At 41.2% G+C, this 17313-nt stretch overlaps 2 protein-coding genes across 11 annotated transcripts in view; one reads left to right on the top strand and one right to left on the bottom strand.

Annotated features, from left to right (window-relative positions):
- ccnk (cyclin K) overlaps positions 1–9034 on the bottom strand; it is a 61817-nt gene extending 52783 nt beyond the window's left edge. For 4 of the 5 annotated variants that reach the window (XM_073039209.1, XM_073039208.1, XM_073039211.1 and 1 more), the window contains exons 1-2: positions 8779–9033; positions 1508–1708 (exon numbers count right to left, since the gene is read on the bottom strand). In XM_073039209.1, coding sequence (XP_072895310.1) covers positions 1508–1704 — 197 coding nt within the window. In that variant the 5' untranslated portion in view covers positions 1705–1708; positions 8779–9033. Of the gene's footprint in view, positions 1–1507; positions 1709–8778 lie in introns of all 5 variants that reach the window. The other variant, XM_073039212.1, reaches the window with a different exon arrangement.
- Positions 9035–9228: 194 nt separating this feature from the next.
- setd3 (SET domain containing 3, actin histidine methyltransferase) overlaps positions 9229–17313 on the top strand; it is a 156170-nt gene continuing 148085 nt past the window's right edge. The window contains exon 1 of one of the 6 annotated variants that reach the window (XM_073039207.1): positions 9229–9323. The gene's annotated coding sequence lies outside the window, so the exon portion shown is untranslated. Of the gene's footprint in view, positions 9459–9653; positions 9747–17313 lie in introns of those variants that run through there. The other 5 variants (XM_073039202.1, XM_073039203.1, XM_073039204.1 and 2 more) reach the window with 5 other exon arrangements.

Here is a 17313-nt window from a genome sequence, read left to right as displayed (position 1 = left end):
ACCCAGATGGAATATAAGGTATTACTCCTCCAAACTGAGAGCAGTAGTAGAGGAGGCCATGGACCGACATGTCGAAATGGAAATGTTAGTCCATGGGAAAGAGCAAACACGAGGAAATCTGCAGATGCTGGAAATTCAAACAACACACACAAAATGCTGGTAGAACACAGCAGGCCAGGCAGCATCTATAGGGAGAAACGCTGTCGACGTTTCGGGCCGAGACCCTTCGTCAGGACTAACCGAAAGGAAAGATAGTAAGAGATTTGAAAGTAGTGGGGGGAGGGGGAAATGCGAAATGATAGGAGAACACCGGAGGGGGAGGGATGAAGCTAGGAGCTGGAAAGGTGATTGGCAAAAGTGATACAGAGCTGGAGAAGGGAAAGGATCATGGGACGGGAGGCCTCAGGAGAAAGAAAGGAGGGGGGGGGGAGCACCAGAGGGAGATGGAGAACAGGCAAACAACTAAATATGTCAGGGATGGGGTAAGAAGGGGAGAAGGGGCATTAACAGAAGTTAGAGAAGTCAATGTTCATGCCATCAGGTTGGAGGCTACCCAGCCGGTATATAAGGTGTTGTTCCTCCAACCTGAGTTTGGATTCATTTTGACAATAGAGGAAGCCATGGGTAGACATATCAGAATGGGAATGGGATGTGGAATTAAAATGTGTGGCCACTGGGAGATCCTGCTTTTTCTGGCGGACCGAGCGTAGGTGTTCAGCGAAACAGTCTCCCAGTCTGCGTCGGGTCTCACCGATATATAAAAGGCCACACCAGGAGCACCGGACGCAGTATACCACACCAGCCGACTCACAGGTGAAGTGTCGCCTCACCTGGAAGGACTGTCTGGGACCCTGAATGGTGGTGAGGGAAGAAGTGTAAGGGCAGGTGTAGCACTTGTTCTGTTTACAAGGATAAGTACCAGGAGGGAGATCGGTGGGAAGGGATGGGGGGAACAAGTGGACAAGGGAGTCTCATAGGGAGCGATCCCTGTGAAAAGCAGAAAGGGGGGGGGGGGGGGGGAGGGAAAAATGTGTTTGGTAGTGGGATCCCGTTGGAGGTGGCGGAAGTTATGGAGAATTATATGTTGGACCTGGAGGCTGGTGAGGTGGTAGGTAAGGACAAGGGGAACCCTATCCCAAGTGGGGTGGCGGGTGGATGGGGTGAGGGCAGATGTGCGGGAAATGGGAGAGATGCGTTTGAGAGCAGAGTTGATGGTGGACGAAGGGAAGCCCCTTTGTTTAAAAAAGGAAGACATCTCCTTCGTCCTGGAATGAAAAGCCTCATCCTGAGAGCAGATGCGGCGGAGACGGAGGAATTGTGAGAAGGGGATAGCCTTTTTGCAAGAAACAGGGTGGGAAGAGAAATAGTCCAGTTAGCTGTGAGAGTCTTCAGACCACAAATGGCTTACCTACCCTTTCAGCACCTTTTCTTCTTCATTACTGGGGTCTTTGTCCTGTTTGACATCTTTATATTCAATGACATAGCATCTAAAAATTCAAAAGGATACAACCCGAGACGAGTTCCCACATCAAATATAAACCTGGCACCCTCTCGACGATAGCGTGCCTCTGTTGCTGGATCAAGTCCTTCCAACTGGGATGGAGTGTGTGCCAGATCCTTCTTATCCCAATACCAGCATGGCTTCCTAACGTCCACATTTGCCAGCGCTGCAGTCAGGGTGGAGTTCTCTTTGTTTTCCTTCATTTACCTGGAGCCAGAAAGTAAACAATCACTTAAAAGATCAGTTAGCAGTATCTGTAATTGTTTCACTTTTCGCTTTATTGAAAAGATTTTATCTACGAGTCATCAAAATGTCAAAAACACTATTGCAAAACATTCTGTACTCATCTAAATTGAATTTTTCTTAGATGATTTTCATAACTATTTAACACTTATCCTTTTGTGGTCATTAATACTGGTTCACAACGCCTGATATGGGTACTGATGTGACAAATACAAAGGTCAGATGTAAGCTTATGTAGCAGAACTAAAATAGGCAGTGGTTGTAATAAATCCAAACCCACCTTGATCTCAAGCTCTGAATGCCTATCCCCTTCACCTTGTTGGTATGAGTAAGAAAAGCTGACAAGAAAAATGCTGTAATGTTATAACGCAGGGCTAAGGAGTCTCTGAATCAGTGTGACAGATTGGTGGTGAGAAGAGGGCTTAGAGAGTTAAGACCATAAGAGATAGAAGCAGTAATAGGCCATTTGGCTCATTGAGTCTTCTCTACCTTTCAATCATGGCTGATTTGTTATTCCTTTCATGGCTAAAGGTTGATCCCTCATAAAAATGAAATACTATCTTACGTCTTCTTAGCTTGGGATTGAATCGTTTGGATGTACTCCAGTTCAAAATTCATAGAAAATTTATTATCAAAGTACATATGTCACCATATATAACTGAGAACAACACACACAAAATGCTGGTGGAACACAGCAGGCCAGGCAGCATCTATAGGGAGAAGCGCTGTTGACGTTTTGGGCCGAGACCCTTGCCTGGCCTGCTGTGTTCCACCAGCATTTTGTGTGCATTGTTTGAATTTCCAGCATCTGCAGATTTCCTCGCGTAACTCTTGAGATTCACTTTCTTGTGGGCATACTGAATAAATCCATAATAGAATCAATCAATGAAAAACCATTTATCTTTTATTCAACTAGCATGCAAAAGTTTAATGGGTTGAACAATGAGGTCCAGAACTGAAGCACAGTCACCGCCACAAATGGGCAGGATTCTGATGTGACTGATGATGGTAAATTGTAAGATGGTGCCCCAATTCAGTCGTTCACATTGGGTTTCTACGTGCTCCTAATGCATGAAGTTGAGATTTCTGCATGATGGTTGTTTTAACATTTTGAACAGTCATTGGACAGGGAGGATTTCCTATTACTGTCATATTTACCCAGAAGTCAATGGCTCAATGCATTTTTTTTCCCAAGGAACTTCAATCCTTTCCTTGGTCCAATGGTATTTTCTCTTGACAAAACTTTAAACAAAGTTTTGATTTTGGAAAGGCATGCAAACCACATATTTAAATGCAAGTACAGTGCAAATACTGCAATTCAACACTGGGGCTGAAGTGATTTTGTTTTTGGACTCTAAGCAACATAGGTGAGAGTTTTGTAAATTAACTCCACCACTGCTCCATCTGTTGTGGACCTGCTGTTAGGATTGTGGCTTTTATGCCATCAGAGTAAAGAGGTGAATTTCTGTGAGCAGCTAAATATGAGGGCACAGTTCATTTCCTTTCAGTAGGCACAGCTAAAGGTTTTAGTGAGATCAAAATGGCCATGGTAAGCTGCTCCTCTATGTACTTGCATTGAAGTTGCAGTATGGTATATATACATCACGTCCTTGGCTCTCAATGATTAAAATTCAGGGAGCAGGCCTTCAGCGACTGGGGGATGAGGCAGTTGAGGAGGACCTGGTGATGACTTCCCTCACAGCAGGCAGTGGGAAAGTCTCTCAGTAGTTATCATAGATGAATTGGTTGTTCTTGAAGACAACCATGATTTTAGGATCTCTGGTATTGCAACTTTCCAGATGTGGACAATGGGATTATGCATTCATGACTGAAAGTCTTCACAACCTGATCGTAATTTTCAGCAGAGATATCACATACTTCTAAAACTTTGTTGTTTTATGACTTGGCACATGTCTTTTTGACACATTGGTCAGAACTGACTGCAAAACTGAGTGGTAGCATCATTGGGATGCCCGGACTGCAGCATTTTCTGTTGGTGCTAACACTTTCCAGCTAGGTTGGTGAAAATCAGAATCAGAATCAGAATCAGACTTTAATCGCCAAGTACCTATGCACATACAAGGAATTTACTTCCGGCAGATGTTGTCTCTCTGCTCATAACAATAATAATGATAAATATAAATGAAAATATAGATTATACATACAGGTAGTGCAATCCAAGTAATAGTTAGCCGACAGTTAACCGGCAGTTAACTGTTCAGCAAAGTGACCGCAGTAGGAAAAAAACTTCTCCAGTGCCTATTAGTCTTGGTCTGGAGGGATGCAACATATTATCATCAGAATTGTTATGGCACAAGTGACACTAACAGCATTGTGGTCTTTTACTAAGGCAATGATATAACCTTACAGATACCAATGTCCAGAGTGTTGACACGATGGCACCTTATGTTACCATATTAGATTTTTATGATGGCCGTGGTAAGATGGCAGCATGTTTGATCATAGCAACTTCTACAGGGTCAAAGTATTGTCTTTTTAAAATGTTATTTTTTACGATTGCAAGACCTTGCTGGATATTAAGAACTTAAAGTACTACAGGTCTGCACCATCAGTGAGGTGCTCGTTGGCAGAAAAACGGATTCCATTAGATTGCCCACTGCCTTTGCACAGACTCCTCTGACACCTCTCTGACACAGGCAGCAGTGTGACCTTTAAACAAAATTTTGGAAATTTGGGGTTCAGTCATGCAAACTACATATTTAAAAGAATAGTGCAGATACTGCAGTTCAACAACTGAGGCTGAGGTGAATTTTCTCCCCATAATGCATAATTTCCTCCAGGTGCTCCAGTTTTCTCCCACATTCCAAGGTGTACTTGAACTTCATCCGCTTCTGATTGAGCCATGTTAGGAGTAACAATTATTTTGTTCTTCTTTACACTTGTGTACTGGAAATAGCATGAAACAATTTTGAATTTTGAAAACATTCCTATACATTAAGGTGGGGATGTGGCTGGGAAATGTAGATAAATGATAAAGTACAAAATCATAATGACGTATAGAGATTGTGAGGCGAAGAGTCCATCTTATCGTACAAGAGGTCTATTTCAGAATCTGATAACAGAGGGATAAAAGCTTTTCTTCAGGCTTTCGTATCTTCTGCCCAAAAGGAGAGTGGGGTCTTTGATTATGCTGGCTGCCGTACTGAGGTAGTAAGAAGAGAGGCCGTGATGTGCTGAGCTGTGTCCATAACTCTCTCTGCAGTGTTCTTGCAGTCATTTGCATACAGGACAGTTGCCATACCAGGCACTTATGCATTCAGACAGAATGTTTTTATGGTGTTTTGATAAATAGGTAAGTATCAATGGGAGCATGTCGAATTTCTTTGGCTTCCTGAGGAAGTAGAGGCATTGGAAGTTGCACAGAAGGATCTCCTCAAACTCCTAATTAAGTAAAACTGTTGGAGTGCCTCTAACATGATTGCATCGGTGTATTGGGCCCATGACAGATCCTCTGAAAAGTTGATGCTAGGAATTTGAAGCTAAGCACCCTTTCAATGAGGACTGGCATGGGCTCTCCTGAAGGAGATACACAGCGAATCTGGATGGAGATTGAATTGACAATTCCCTTTACAATTTGAAGCTTTATCCAGTTGCTTGTTGTGCATAGCTCGTCATTATGAAATAAGCCAAATAATATAGTCATGAATTTCTAATTACACATATTTCTCAAAAACTGAAAATATGCCCATTCATAATAGTGCCCCAGAGGCTTTGCATTGTTAGTGGTTTACATGAGCTATGACACTAAAAAACAGCTTGTCTGTCCAAGAAAATATCAAAGATTCGGTAAACTCTTCCAATGGTCTACCAATGTTTGGATCTGAAAGTTGACCTTCAAATAGATGTCATCAGATTGGTTGAGGTTTTAATGAATTTTGTTTTATTTTAATTGCACACTTCCAGCATGTAAAGTTTCTTTCTTTCATTTTTTGAAAGCAAACTAAAATTTGGTAATTACAACCATTGGTAGCTCCAACATTATTGAAATTGACTTAAAAATGTGTCAAGGTCAACCAGTCAAAAAAGCATCCCTCCAAACCTAGCACCTGTCCCAACTCGTCTTATGAAACGAGAAATAAATACAGCTTCAATGCAAGATGAGCTTCAACAACTTTTGAGTGTAGAGAATTCTCATTTCAGTCCTTCTTATGTAGTCCATAAGTCCCCAAGATTTAGACTCCATAATCAGTGGGGGGAGGGGGGAATCATCCTTCATTTTTCTAGTCAAGTCCTTTTTAAAAAATTCTGCATTCTGATAGGGCAGTCTTTATTCTTCTAAATGCTACAGAATAGTACGGAAATTACAGTGTGATGAACAGGAGGGCTCTACAACGGATAGTCAAAAATGCTCAACGCATCACTAGCACCAGCCCCCCCACCAAAAAACCATTTACAAAAAGGTGCCAGGAAAAGGTCAGCAAAATAATGAAGGATCCCACCCACCCTGCTCATGGACTGTTTATCCTATTACCATCAGGTAGGTTACATAGCAACCCCACCAGCATCACCAGACTTAAAAACAGTTACTTTCCCCGAGCAGTTAGGCTGATCAACATATCGATCACTGACCTACCCCATCACCATGACTTCATTTCTTGTCTGCACCTTATGTACTGAAACTCCTGTGCCTCGCATCACATTAAGGACATACAATCAATGTATACTAGCTATTTTATGTATTTATATTTCTGGTAATTGTTAAAATATTGTATTATTTATCCTGTATATTTGTGTGCCACATTAGATCTAGAGTAACAATTATTTCATTCTCCTTTACACTTGTGTACTGGAAATGACATTAAAAAATCTTGAATAGAGGTCAAACAAAATCACTCCATATATGACAAACCTATCAGAGCATCTAGTCCAGCCTTTCACTTTATAACAAGTCTTCCCTTTTGGAGCAAGGAAACCAAAATTATACACAAAATAAAAATAAACCACATCCTGACCCGTTTACTTCAGATTTCCAAGCCTGTGTAGTTTTTTTTATATTTCACATCATACTCTCGATATGGCATCCGTACTCTTGCAATCAAGACTAACATTTCCGTTCCTAACAGACAATTACACATGCATGTCAGATTTCATTAACCTGTGTATGCAGACACCTGGCTTCCTTTGAATAAGCACTTCACAATCTCACATTTTAAAATACTCAGTATTTTTATTCCAGAAAAGTGGATAAGCTAAAATTTTCCCATGCTGCTTCACACCTGCAACATTGCCCTTCAGTCAGCTCATCAATATTCCTTTGAAGTCTCTGCATTCTCAATAGCACACACATTATCCAATTTTGTTTTACCAACAAATACTGAATTATTACATTTGCTGCCCTCAGCCAAAGTGTTAATACAAGAACTCATCCCTGCTGTTACAACTTACAACCTGTTTATTACTAGTCTGATATTATTCTAGTATGGACCAATTCTTGATCCAGACTAGAATATTTATAATTTACGTGCTGTATTCTGGATATTATCAAATACTTTTTTTCTTCTCCCTTTCTGAAATACTGGGATCACATTTTCTACCTTCCAACTTGAGTAAACCTTTACAGATTGTAAAGAATTCTGCAAGACAACAGAGTAACCACTGTCTTTATAGTCACTAATTAAACACCCTGGAATTCAAATTATCAGCATCCTGGGACATCAGCTTTTTTCTTTAAAATTGAGAGACTTCTTTGTGCCTTCTTTCATGAAGGTCAACACAAAGTAGTCACTTAATTACTTCACAATTTCCACATCAAATGTAAAAGTTTAAAGATTGCTTATAGTATAAATCTGAAATATAACCATGCTGGAAACACTCAGTAGGTCAGACTTTTCTATGGAAAGAGTTAATATTTCAGATCAAATACTTTTTTATTAAAACTCTCTCATCCATAACAGTGATTTTTTTGCATTAAGACAGTCTCAATATATTTTTGTTCCTTGCTAGCTTACTCTTATATTTTATAATATGGAATACTTTGTTTTATCAACTTGCTAGACATCTTTTGCAGAATTCTAAGTCATTCCCAATCCTCAGATTACAATGCTTCATCTTGTATTTAATACTCTTTAATTTATAGTGATACAACACACGAATAGGCCCTTCTGCCCAACTAGTCCATGCTAAGCAATATCCCTATCCAAGCTAGTTCTATTTAACAGTACTTCCATCCATGTCCCTACCTCACCACTTCCTTTAGCAACTCATTCCACATACATATTACCGTAACCTATGTAAGTCCCTCAAGTTCCATTAAATCTTTTCCACCACCTTATATCTATACCTTCTATTCCTAATTTCCCTACCCATGGGAAACAGTTTAATCTTAATCATTTTTGTACTATTTTCTCCCAGCGATTTTGTGCCTCAAAGGAAACACAATATTATAAATTGTTCAAAGGCAACACGAGTGAATCTGCAGATGCTGGAAATAAAAAAAAAACACAAAATGCTGGCAGAACTCAGCAGGCCAGACAGCATCTATGGGAGGAGGTAATAACGACGTTTCGGCCCGAACCGTCATTATTACCTCTTCCCATAGATGCTGTCTGGCCTACTGAGTTCTGCCAGCATTTTGTGTTTTTTAATTATAAATTGTTCAATCACTTTTTAGATGTTAGCAATTGCCTGTCCAACGACATACTTCACCAATCTACAAGAGCCAAGTCTGCACCTCATACCTCTGTAACAATATGCTACAGCAGCATCTGTGGATGCTGCTCTAGCATATTGACGTATAGAAAGGAGCTGTTGACGTTTCGAGTCGAAACCCTGCATCCAGATTTCAACATTAGCAGTCTCTGTTGTCTCATACCTTAGAAGTTTTCTTTGTTTAGACTGAAAACCCTGGCTTCAGAAACATAACACCCACTCGCAAACTAATTCAACAAGTAGGTGAGAAAGCACGATGCACGCATATGGTATTTAGTTAAACTGAGAAAGGTTTCCTCTCCCTCTCCCAAAGGGCCCGGTGGAGGCCAAGCTCCCGAGGCCCCGGCAGTATCGGCGCCCTTTACCTGAGACAGCGCTGAGGCACGGCCTCCACTTCACCAGGCTCGGCCTGCACAAACACAGCTCCCCAATCAATTACTTAAAGTCCGCGGGGCAATTCAGACACCGTAGGCGGAAACAACCGACGAATGTAGCGGATCGAACGACCAAACTACCGATACTTTCACTCCGGCTGACTAACTTCCCCAACGAGTCGAACAGGGCGCCGCCATTTTGAATAAACCACCCCCACGCAGACAACCTCCCGACCACGCACGCGCGCATGGAGGCAGCGACAGTTCCGTCTGTGACATCACACAACTGACAAGCCGCTTCGGCCTATCGCGCAGCCACTTTCAGCAACGACAGTCGTCATCACACCAACTCGCTGCGATCCACCAGTTTTCAAAGGGAAGGGGTCGGGGAACATGGGGAAGGGGCGGGGCTCTATGATGACGTTAAGGTTGACCATTCAAATTGGACAGACTGTCGGGAGTATGATTGACGGCTACCCCCAACCAATGGAAATGAGGAGGATGAAGGCGCTGTACGGATAGCAGGCGGGACTTGGGTAACTATCAAGTTAGGCTGAGGAACAGCACTAAAGGTTGACTGCTGGGCTGTTTTTCCATTCTTATTGCAGAATCATCAAGAGCTGCGGTTTGTAGGTTATTTCAGATTTTTCTTCATTAAGCATTGCTTCGTTGTGAGTATTTTCTGCCTGTGTGGAGTGCGCCCAGTTCTCAGTGCGTACTGTTCTTATATATGGGCATAAGGTGGTAGAGCGTGAGTGAGTGATGGGGCAGGGCCTGCAGAGCTCTTTCTGTGAGCCTTAACCCTTTCTTTGGTGTGCGACTGGAATAGTTTAAACTGAGAGTTGATTCAAATACCGAAGCAAGATCTGGAGCAAAACGGGTTTAATCATGGCCAGACCTGATATTGGCATTTCTTAGTGAATACTTAAGAAAATCTTCACCGTTTAATCGTTTTGAAAGTAGGTAGTCAAACCATGAATGGGTTGTGTTACTCAAGTGTTCTGCACGCATGGGGAAGCAGAAAGTTGCAGATGAATTTAATATATTGCCTTGTTATCCCAGACTGGTTCATATTTAATGAACCTCTACTGAACTGCAGGTAAATAAGAATAGTAAATTTACACTACAAGTCGTTATTGAAAGTAATTTGCTTTCGTTGGTATTAATTTGAAAAGACATCTGTAAATGTTCATTGGTTTTGAAGTTACTGTATAATTGTATGATGCTGGCAACAGTACAACACTGTCTTTCTGCAGTGACTAAGTGACTTTTTAGTTAGTATACGTCGTAGGTATGACATTTAAAATGTCTGAGCATTTTTCATTGCCATAAAGGGCATTTATGGATGTATGCATTCTTGATGCCAGTATATGTATATGTGCACTTGCAATTTTTAATTCTAGTGCTTGGAATGATCTAAACACATCTACATGCTTAGATTTTTCTTCTGCAAAACTTTCCTACGTTGTTGCTCATAACTAATTTTGGAATCTCAAATGATTTGGTGCTGTTTTTTGCAACCTGGTGACCTATTACATTGATATTGGCTTTTCACTTTGTTGAATTCTTATTGATGACTTTTCACTGACAGCTGAAACCTGCCAAAGGTGGAAATCTGAAATAACGACGGAAATGCTTGAGACAATTGTTAGCTTAGATATAGATATAGATATATATAGAGAGAGATAGAGAATATAAAGTAAATGCATTAGGTCACTGGTCCATCAGAACATCATACTAGCATTATAGCGAAAATGTTACCAGAGCCAGAGGTGTTCTGGCTTAGAGTTTTTAAAATGCATGTAGTTAAGTAGGTAAGAAGTCAAGAATCAGTCTAGGTAACCTCCAACCTGGTGGGATGAATATCGACTTCTTCCAGTGACCAATTTCCTCTATTCCCCTCCCCCTCCCATTTCCCCGCTCTGACCTTTTACTTCTTGACACCTGCCTACTACTTGCCCTTGGGTCCTTTCCTCCTTCCCTTTCTCCTATAGTCCACTGTCCTTTCCTATCAGATTCTTTCTTCTCCAGACCTTGACCTTTTTACCCACCTGGCTTCACCTATCACCTTCCAGCTATCGTCCTTCCCTGCTCCCCACCTTTTTATTCTGGTGTCTTTCCCCTTTCCAGTCCTGAAGAAGGGTCTTGGTCCGAAACATTGATAGTTTATTCATTTCCATAAATGCTGCTAAGTTCCTCCAGTGTTCTGTGTGTGTGTGTTGCTTAAAAATAAGATTTGCTTGGTTTTGGTGATGTATCGAGGTGGTCTGTTCTTCAGATAGATGATAGGGAAGTTCTGCAAATGCAATGTTTTAATTTCATGCCCAAATGATCTTAATTGCTTATAAAGAAACTAAAAATCTGTTGCTGCAAAATCAAGTTGTTAAAAGTCATGAACTCTCTGGGTGTGCGATACTGTTCTCACTCATGACCAATCCTCATGTTGTGCTGGAATCTTCTGACTGGGAGGTGATGTGGTTTGACAAACTGGCCCTTCCTTACCTTGAGTGTCATTTCTCAGTCACCTCCTCATCTCCCACTGGGTCGTGACACCCCAGGCCACAGTCTCCCCAAAAAGTCATAATACTCATTTCCATAGGAGATTGTCTTCCACCAGCCGACTGTCTCATAATATCTGAATTGTTTGTATCCATCTTCTAATCACTTGCCAAAGTCTAAAAGCGGAAGTATTCCGTCAAATCCACTGTTTTAGCTTGTTCTTACCTCAAAGAATAAGTTTTTTCCTACCTTGAGTTTCTGTTTTTCTTTCATTATGCAGACCCTTCCTACTGGTATCCATGATACCTCTGATACCTTCCACCACTTTGACTATTTCCAGTTTCCTGGTTCCTTCCAGCTTATATTCACCATGGTTGTTTATACCTCCAGACACACCATGATGGTTTGAAGAACTTCTCCTTAGACAGAAGCCCACCATGTCTTCACTTGGTCCCTGCATTAGATTCAGGTTTATTTTAAAGTTCAAAGTAAATTTTATTATCAAAGTTGTTCCAATGAAGGACCATTGACTTAAGGCATTAACTTTATTCTTTTTTTTCTCTCTCTCTATCTATATTTATATATCTCACATTTCATCAATGTCACCATATGTCACCCTGAGTTTCATTTTCTTGTGAGCAGACGCAGCAAATTTATATAATAGTAACTGTAACAGGATCAATGAAAGATCAACCAGAGTGCAGAAGACAACAAACTGTGCAAATGCAAAATATAAACAAATAGCAATAAATAATGAAAGCAAGAGATGATGAGATAAAGGTCCTTAAAGTGGTTGTCTGAGCACATCAGTGATGGGGCGAGTGAAGTTATCCCCTTTTGTTCAAGAGCCTGATGGTTGAGTGGTAGTAACTGTTCTTGAACCTGGTGGTGTGAGTCCTGAAGCTCGTGGACTTTCAACCGGATGGCAGCAGCGAGATGAGAGCATGACGTGGGGAGTGATGATCTCTGAGGGATGCTGCTTTCCTCTGACAGTTTTACACATGTACATTGAAACATGTAATAAAATGAGTCATTTGTGTTAAACAACCAATACACTCAAGATGTGCTGGGGGCACTTCCTCGGGTGTGTTGGTTGTTAGTGCAAACGATGCAAGTATCGCCACACATTTCAGTGCCTTTGATGCTAACGCCTTCTTAAATTCTACCTGTTTTCTCTAAGTCTGAAGGAACTTGCATGCTTGGCTGTTCGTTGTACACACACTTATGGTGCTACTAAGGCCTCTCGGCTTGCTATTGATGAATGAATTGGTGCCGCTTCCTGCACTTGTAGAGAATTTTAAAAGTAGTTTTACCTTTGCTACCAGTTTCCACCCTGCTGTCATTTACTTTTGATCCATTTGACTCTTTTACTTGACATCTATCTCTGTTTTGAAGAATAGGTGCAAAGTCTTAGATGGAAGAAGGCTTTTCTGACTGACACTTGGAGAGGGATTAGTGTTCAGTTCGGATTTTTTTTGTAAACTGCTTGCTGAAGTGGGAATTCAGCTCATAACCCTCTGATTCAAAGGTTAAAATGCCACCAGCTGAAGCACCACTGACAAGGCAAATGCAGTCTTGTTGATATTAGTCAGACCTTTCATTTTGCTATTAATTACATGAGCAATTTCTTTTCTAACTCTAGTATACAACAGATCTCGCAGGTTTTGGAGCAAAAAGAAACTGGGGCACTTTGCAGTTTGGGCATTATAAATTATTTCATTTTGACATTGAAGTGGGTTAAAATTTGGTTACAAAATCAAAAACATAATATGCAGTATTTGATAAGAATCACAGCTTGGATAAGAGATGGGAGAGACCACGGACTGTAAATGAGTATAGATTTGACGTTCAGGAGGAATGGCTACATCAAAACAAATTAAGTGATTGGGTCGCTGAGATAGAAATTTAAAAACCAGTTTGATGGAGCAAGAAGGAATAGCCGGGGAAAGACTGAATTCAAGTAAAAGGGATTAAGATTTGTGTGTGTTAATCCTGCATTCCAAATACATTTTCACTTCCTAATATTGGTGACGTTTCTCTTTTTTTTAACAAATTTTATCTTTAGTATGTCTATGTACAAGATGTACACAAATTATGACTGTACAAGACCATAAGATATACAGTAGGAGGAGAATTAGGCCATTTGACCCATCAATTCTGCTCTGCCATTTCATTGTGGGTGATCCATTTTCCTCTCAGCGCGAATCCCTTGCCTTCTCCCCGTAACCCTTCATGCCCTGACTAATTAAAGGTCTATCAACCTCGGCAATAAATATATCCAATGGCTTGGCCTCCACATATTTTATTAGGGTACAATGTGGAACAGACCCCCTCCAGCCACAGCCCAGCTATTTAACCTAGTCTATTTATAAGACAATTTACTAGTTAATCTACTAACTGGTACATCTTTGGACTGTGGTAGGAAACTGGAGCACCTGGAGGAAACCCATCTTCTCATGGGAAGAACATATGGATGGCACAGGAGTTGAACTCTGAACCTTTGATGCCCCAAACTGTAATAGTGTCACACAATCACAATGTTACGGTAGCACCCCAATGTTCCTGTTACTGTTTTTCAAAACTTGTTATGCTCCACAGTACTTCCCAAAGGGAAGTTTTCTATAAGGACATAAATAATAAAAAGGTAGCACCAGTAAGGAAGGAGCTTATTAGGGACAGGATGGTGGGGTGTAAGGCGCTCCATCCCTCCGCTAGCCTGCGGGTCACCTTTGGGCAAGGTGTAGCAACTGCTTAGCCACCAGATCAGGGTCATGTGAAGCCATGGGAGCTGCTGGTGGATGGTCGTATGAATAGTTGGTGCATATCACAAGACCTGGTTATGTAACCACTGATGCCAGGCAGACAGTCTCTGAAGAGTATTGATGGGGGTCACCCGTCTTGTAAAGACACTGCCCAGAAGAAGGCAATGGCAAACCACTTCTGTAGAAATATTTGCCAAGAACAATCGTCATGGAGAGACCACGGCTGCCTACAACATAGGACACGGCACATGATAATGAAAGCTGACTAGCTCTTCAAGAATGCTTACAGAATTTTTGCATCTGTTTCTTATAAGGAAGAAGATACTGCTACAGTCATAATAAGCAAAGGTAATTGAGATGTAAGGTGGCTAAAAAATTATGAAAAGTAGATATAGTACTATATAAAAGTCTTAGACATGTAAAAAAATCTCTAAAGCAAAGATGCTTGAAAAAATAATGAAATGGAAAGCTTCTAAATATGAAAAGATTACTATAAAGAGCAGTAAACAACAGGCAGATAAATCATGTCAATATTTGGAATGGCAGCTATACACACCAGCTGTGTTGTGAAAAAGGCTCAACAGCACCTCTTTCACCTCAGACGGTTGAGGAAATTTGGTATGGGCGCTCAAATTCTAAGAAATTGAGAGCATCCTGACTGGCTGCATCACTGCCTGGTATGGGAATTGTACCTCCCTCAATCGCAGGATTCTACAGAGTGGTACAGACAGCCCAGCACATCTATAGTTGTGAACTTCCCATGATTCAGGACATTTACAAGGATAGCTGTGTAAAAAGGGCTCATAGGATCATTGGGGACCCAAGTCATCCCAACCGCAATCTATTCCAGCTGCTACCATCCAGGAAGCGGTACCACAGCTTAAAAGCCAGGACCACCAGGCTCCAGGACAGCTTCTTCCACCAGGCCATCAGACTGATGAACTCCCGCTGATTTGAGTGTACTCTATATTACATTGATTGTTCTATTTATTATAAATTACTATAATTAATTACACATAACACATTTAGATGGCGACGTAACAGCGATTTTTTTTTTTACTCCTCATGTAAGTGAAGGATGTAAGAAATAAAGTCAATTCAATTTTTCCTTTAAAATTGCATCAATTCTCTGAGGTATCGTGTTATGCAGTTTTAGAAGAAGGTTGGCTGGTAGGTTGTTCCTAGTATTTTGGAGAATCTGCCACGGGTCTTCTACAGACTTTGGCTGCCTTGCTTGCTTCTGTCTCTCTGCATAGTCCCAGACAGCCTCAACGATGTTGAGATCGGGGCTCTGTGGAGGCCATAACATCTGAAACCAAATATTAAAAAATCTAGGGGGGGGGGCGGTGCCTAAGATTCTGTACAGTACTTTGTGTGATTTCTGGTTAACATCAGCAAGATTATAGTACAACCCTTTGCATGCCAGCTGTGCTTCTGTTAATTGTTCTTTCACCTTTGAATCAGAAGATTGTTGGTTGGATTCCTATTCCAGAGAGCTGAGTATAATGACCTAGACTCCCATTTGAAGAGGGGATGGTGTACTGTCAGAGGTGCCTGCTTCCAGTGAGACTTCTAATCATAGTTCTGTCCAGTCTCTCCAGTGTGTATTAACAGATCTCATTCCATTTTCGCAGAAGATTGAGGGCATTATTCCTTCTAATGTACACTCTTGGCATTGTACCTGTATGTAATAAAAGGCCAATTAGTGTTCTGCTGCTGCTGTAGTGTATCCACTTCAAGGTTAGATGTTCAGAGATGTTCTTCCGCACTCCACTGTTGAACACGTGGTTATTTGATTTACTGTCTCCTTCCTGTCAGCTTGAACCAATTTTGCCATTCTCCTCTGACCTCCCATTAACAAGGCATTTTCACTCATTGGATGTTTTTATTTGTTTTTCGAACAATTCTCTGTAAACTCTAGAGACTTGTGTGTGAAAATCCCAGGAGATCAGCAGTTTTTGAGATACTGAAACCATCCCATCTTGTACCAACAATCATTCCACAGTCAATGTCACTTAGATTACATTTTTCCCCATTCTGCTATTTGGTCTGCGCAACATATTCAGTTCTGAAGAAGGGTGTTGGCTTGGAACATTGACTGCTTATTTAGTTCCATAGATACTGCCAGACCTTCTGGGTTCTTCCATCATTTTGTGGGTGTTGCTTTGGATTTCCAGCATCTGCAGACTTTTTCATATTTATGGTTAACTGAACCTCTTGACCATGTCTGCTTTGAGCACATCTACACAGTGGTGTCGCAGGAAAGCAGCATCTATCATCAGGGACCCCCACCACCCAGGTCAAGCTCTCTTCTCGCTGCTGCCATCAGGAAGAAGGTACAAGAACCTTGGGGCTCACTCTACCTGGTTCAGGAATAGTTATTACCCCTCAACCATCAGGCTCTGGAACCAGTAGGGAGAATTTCATTCAACTTCACTTGTCCTATCATTGAACTATTCCTACAACCAATGGACTCGCTTTCAAGGACTCTTCATCTCATGATCTCTTTACTTATTGCTTATTTATCTATTATTATTATTTCTTTCATTTTTTCATTTTGCAAGTTGGTTGCTTGTCTGCCCTGTTGGGTGCGGTCTTTCATTGATTCTATTATGTTCTGATGTTTCAGTGTTTGCTGAGCTTGGCAATTAGCTTGCGGTGGTTCTTGGATTTACCAAGTGTGCCTGCAACAAAACAAATCTCAGGGTTATATTTGGTGACATGTATATACTTCGACAATAAATTTACTTTGACCTTCTATGCATTCAATTTCTGCCGCCTGCTTGTCTGGTTAGATCTTTGTATTAATGAACCAGTGTGAAGTGGCCACTGAGTGTATATCGATCCGTCATTGCTATCCAAACAGATTACCTGGTGATCATCAGCTGTTTGTGAGAGCTTGATGTGAACAAATCTACTGTTCCAATCACTCATTCCTGACAAAATTAACAGACGCTTGAAAAAGTACAACACAAGGAAATGGGAAGCAGGATTAGTAGATCAGTCTCCGACTTGCTCCCCCATTCAGTAATGTCATAGCTTTGCTTTATTCATTTAAGGAATGTGTGCTTCTCTCCATCATGTGGTCAAAAACGTACTTTGATCATTGCACAATACTCAGTTGCTTTTGAGTCCAGATGAAGGGTCTTGGCCCAAAACAGCAATTGTTTATTTCCCTCCAGAGCTACTGCCTGAACTGCTGATGTGCTCCAGCATTTTGGGTTTGTTGCTCTGATTTGCATCTGTAGAAATCTCTTGTGCTTAC

Source organism: Hemitrygon akajei, chromosome 3, assembly GCF_048418815.1.
Source record: "Hemitrygon akajei chromosome 3, sHemAka1.3, whole genome shotgun sequence".
Classification (NCBI taxonomy): domain Eukaryota; kingdom Metazoa; phylum Chordata; class Chondrichthyes; order Myliobatiformes; family Dasyatidae; genus Hemitrygon; species Hemitrygon akajei.
This window is presented reverse-complemented; position numbering and strand designations above follow the sequence as displayed.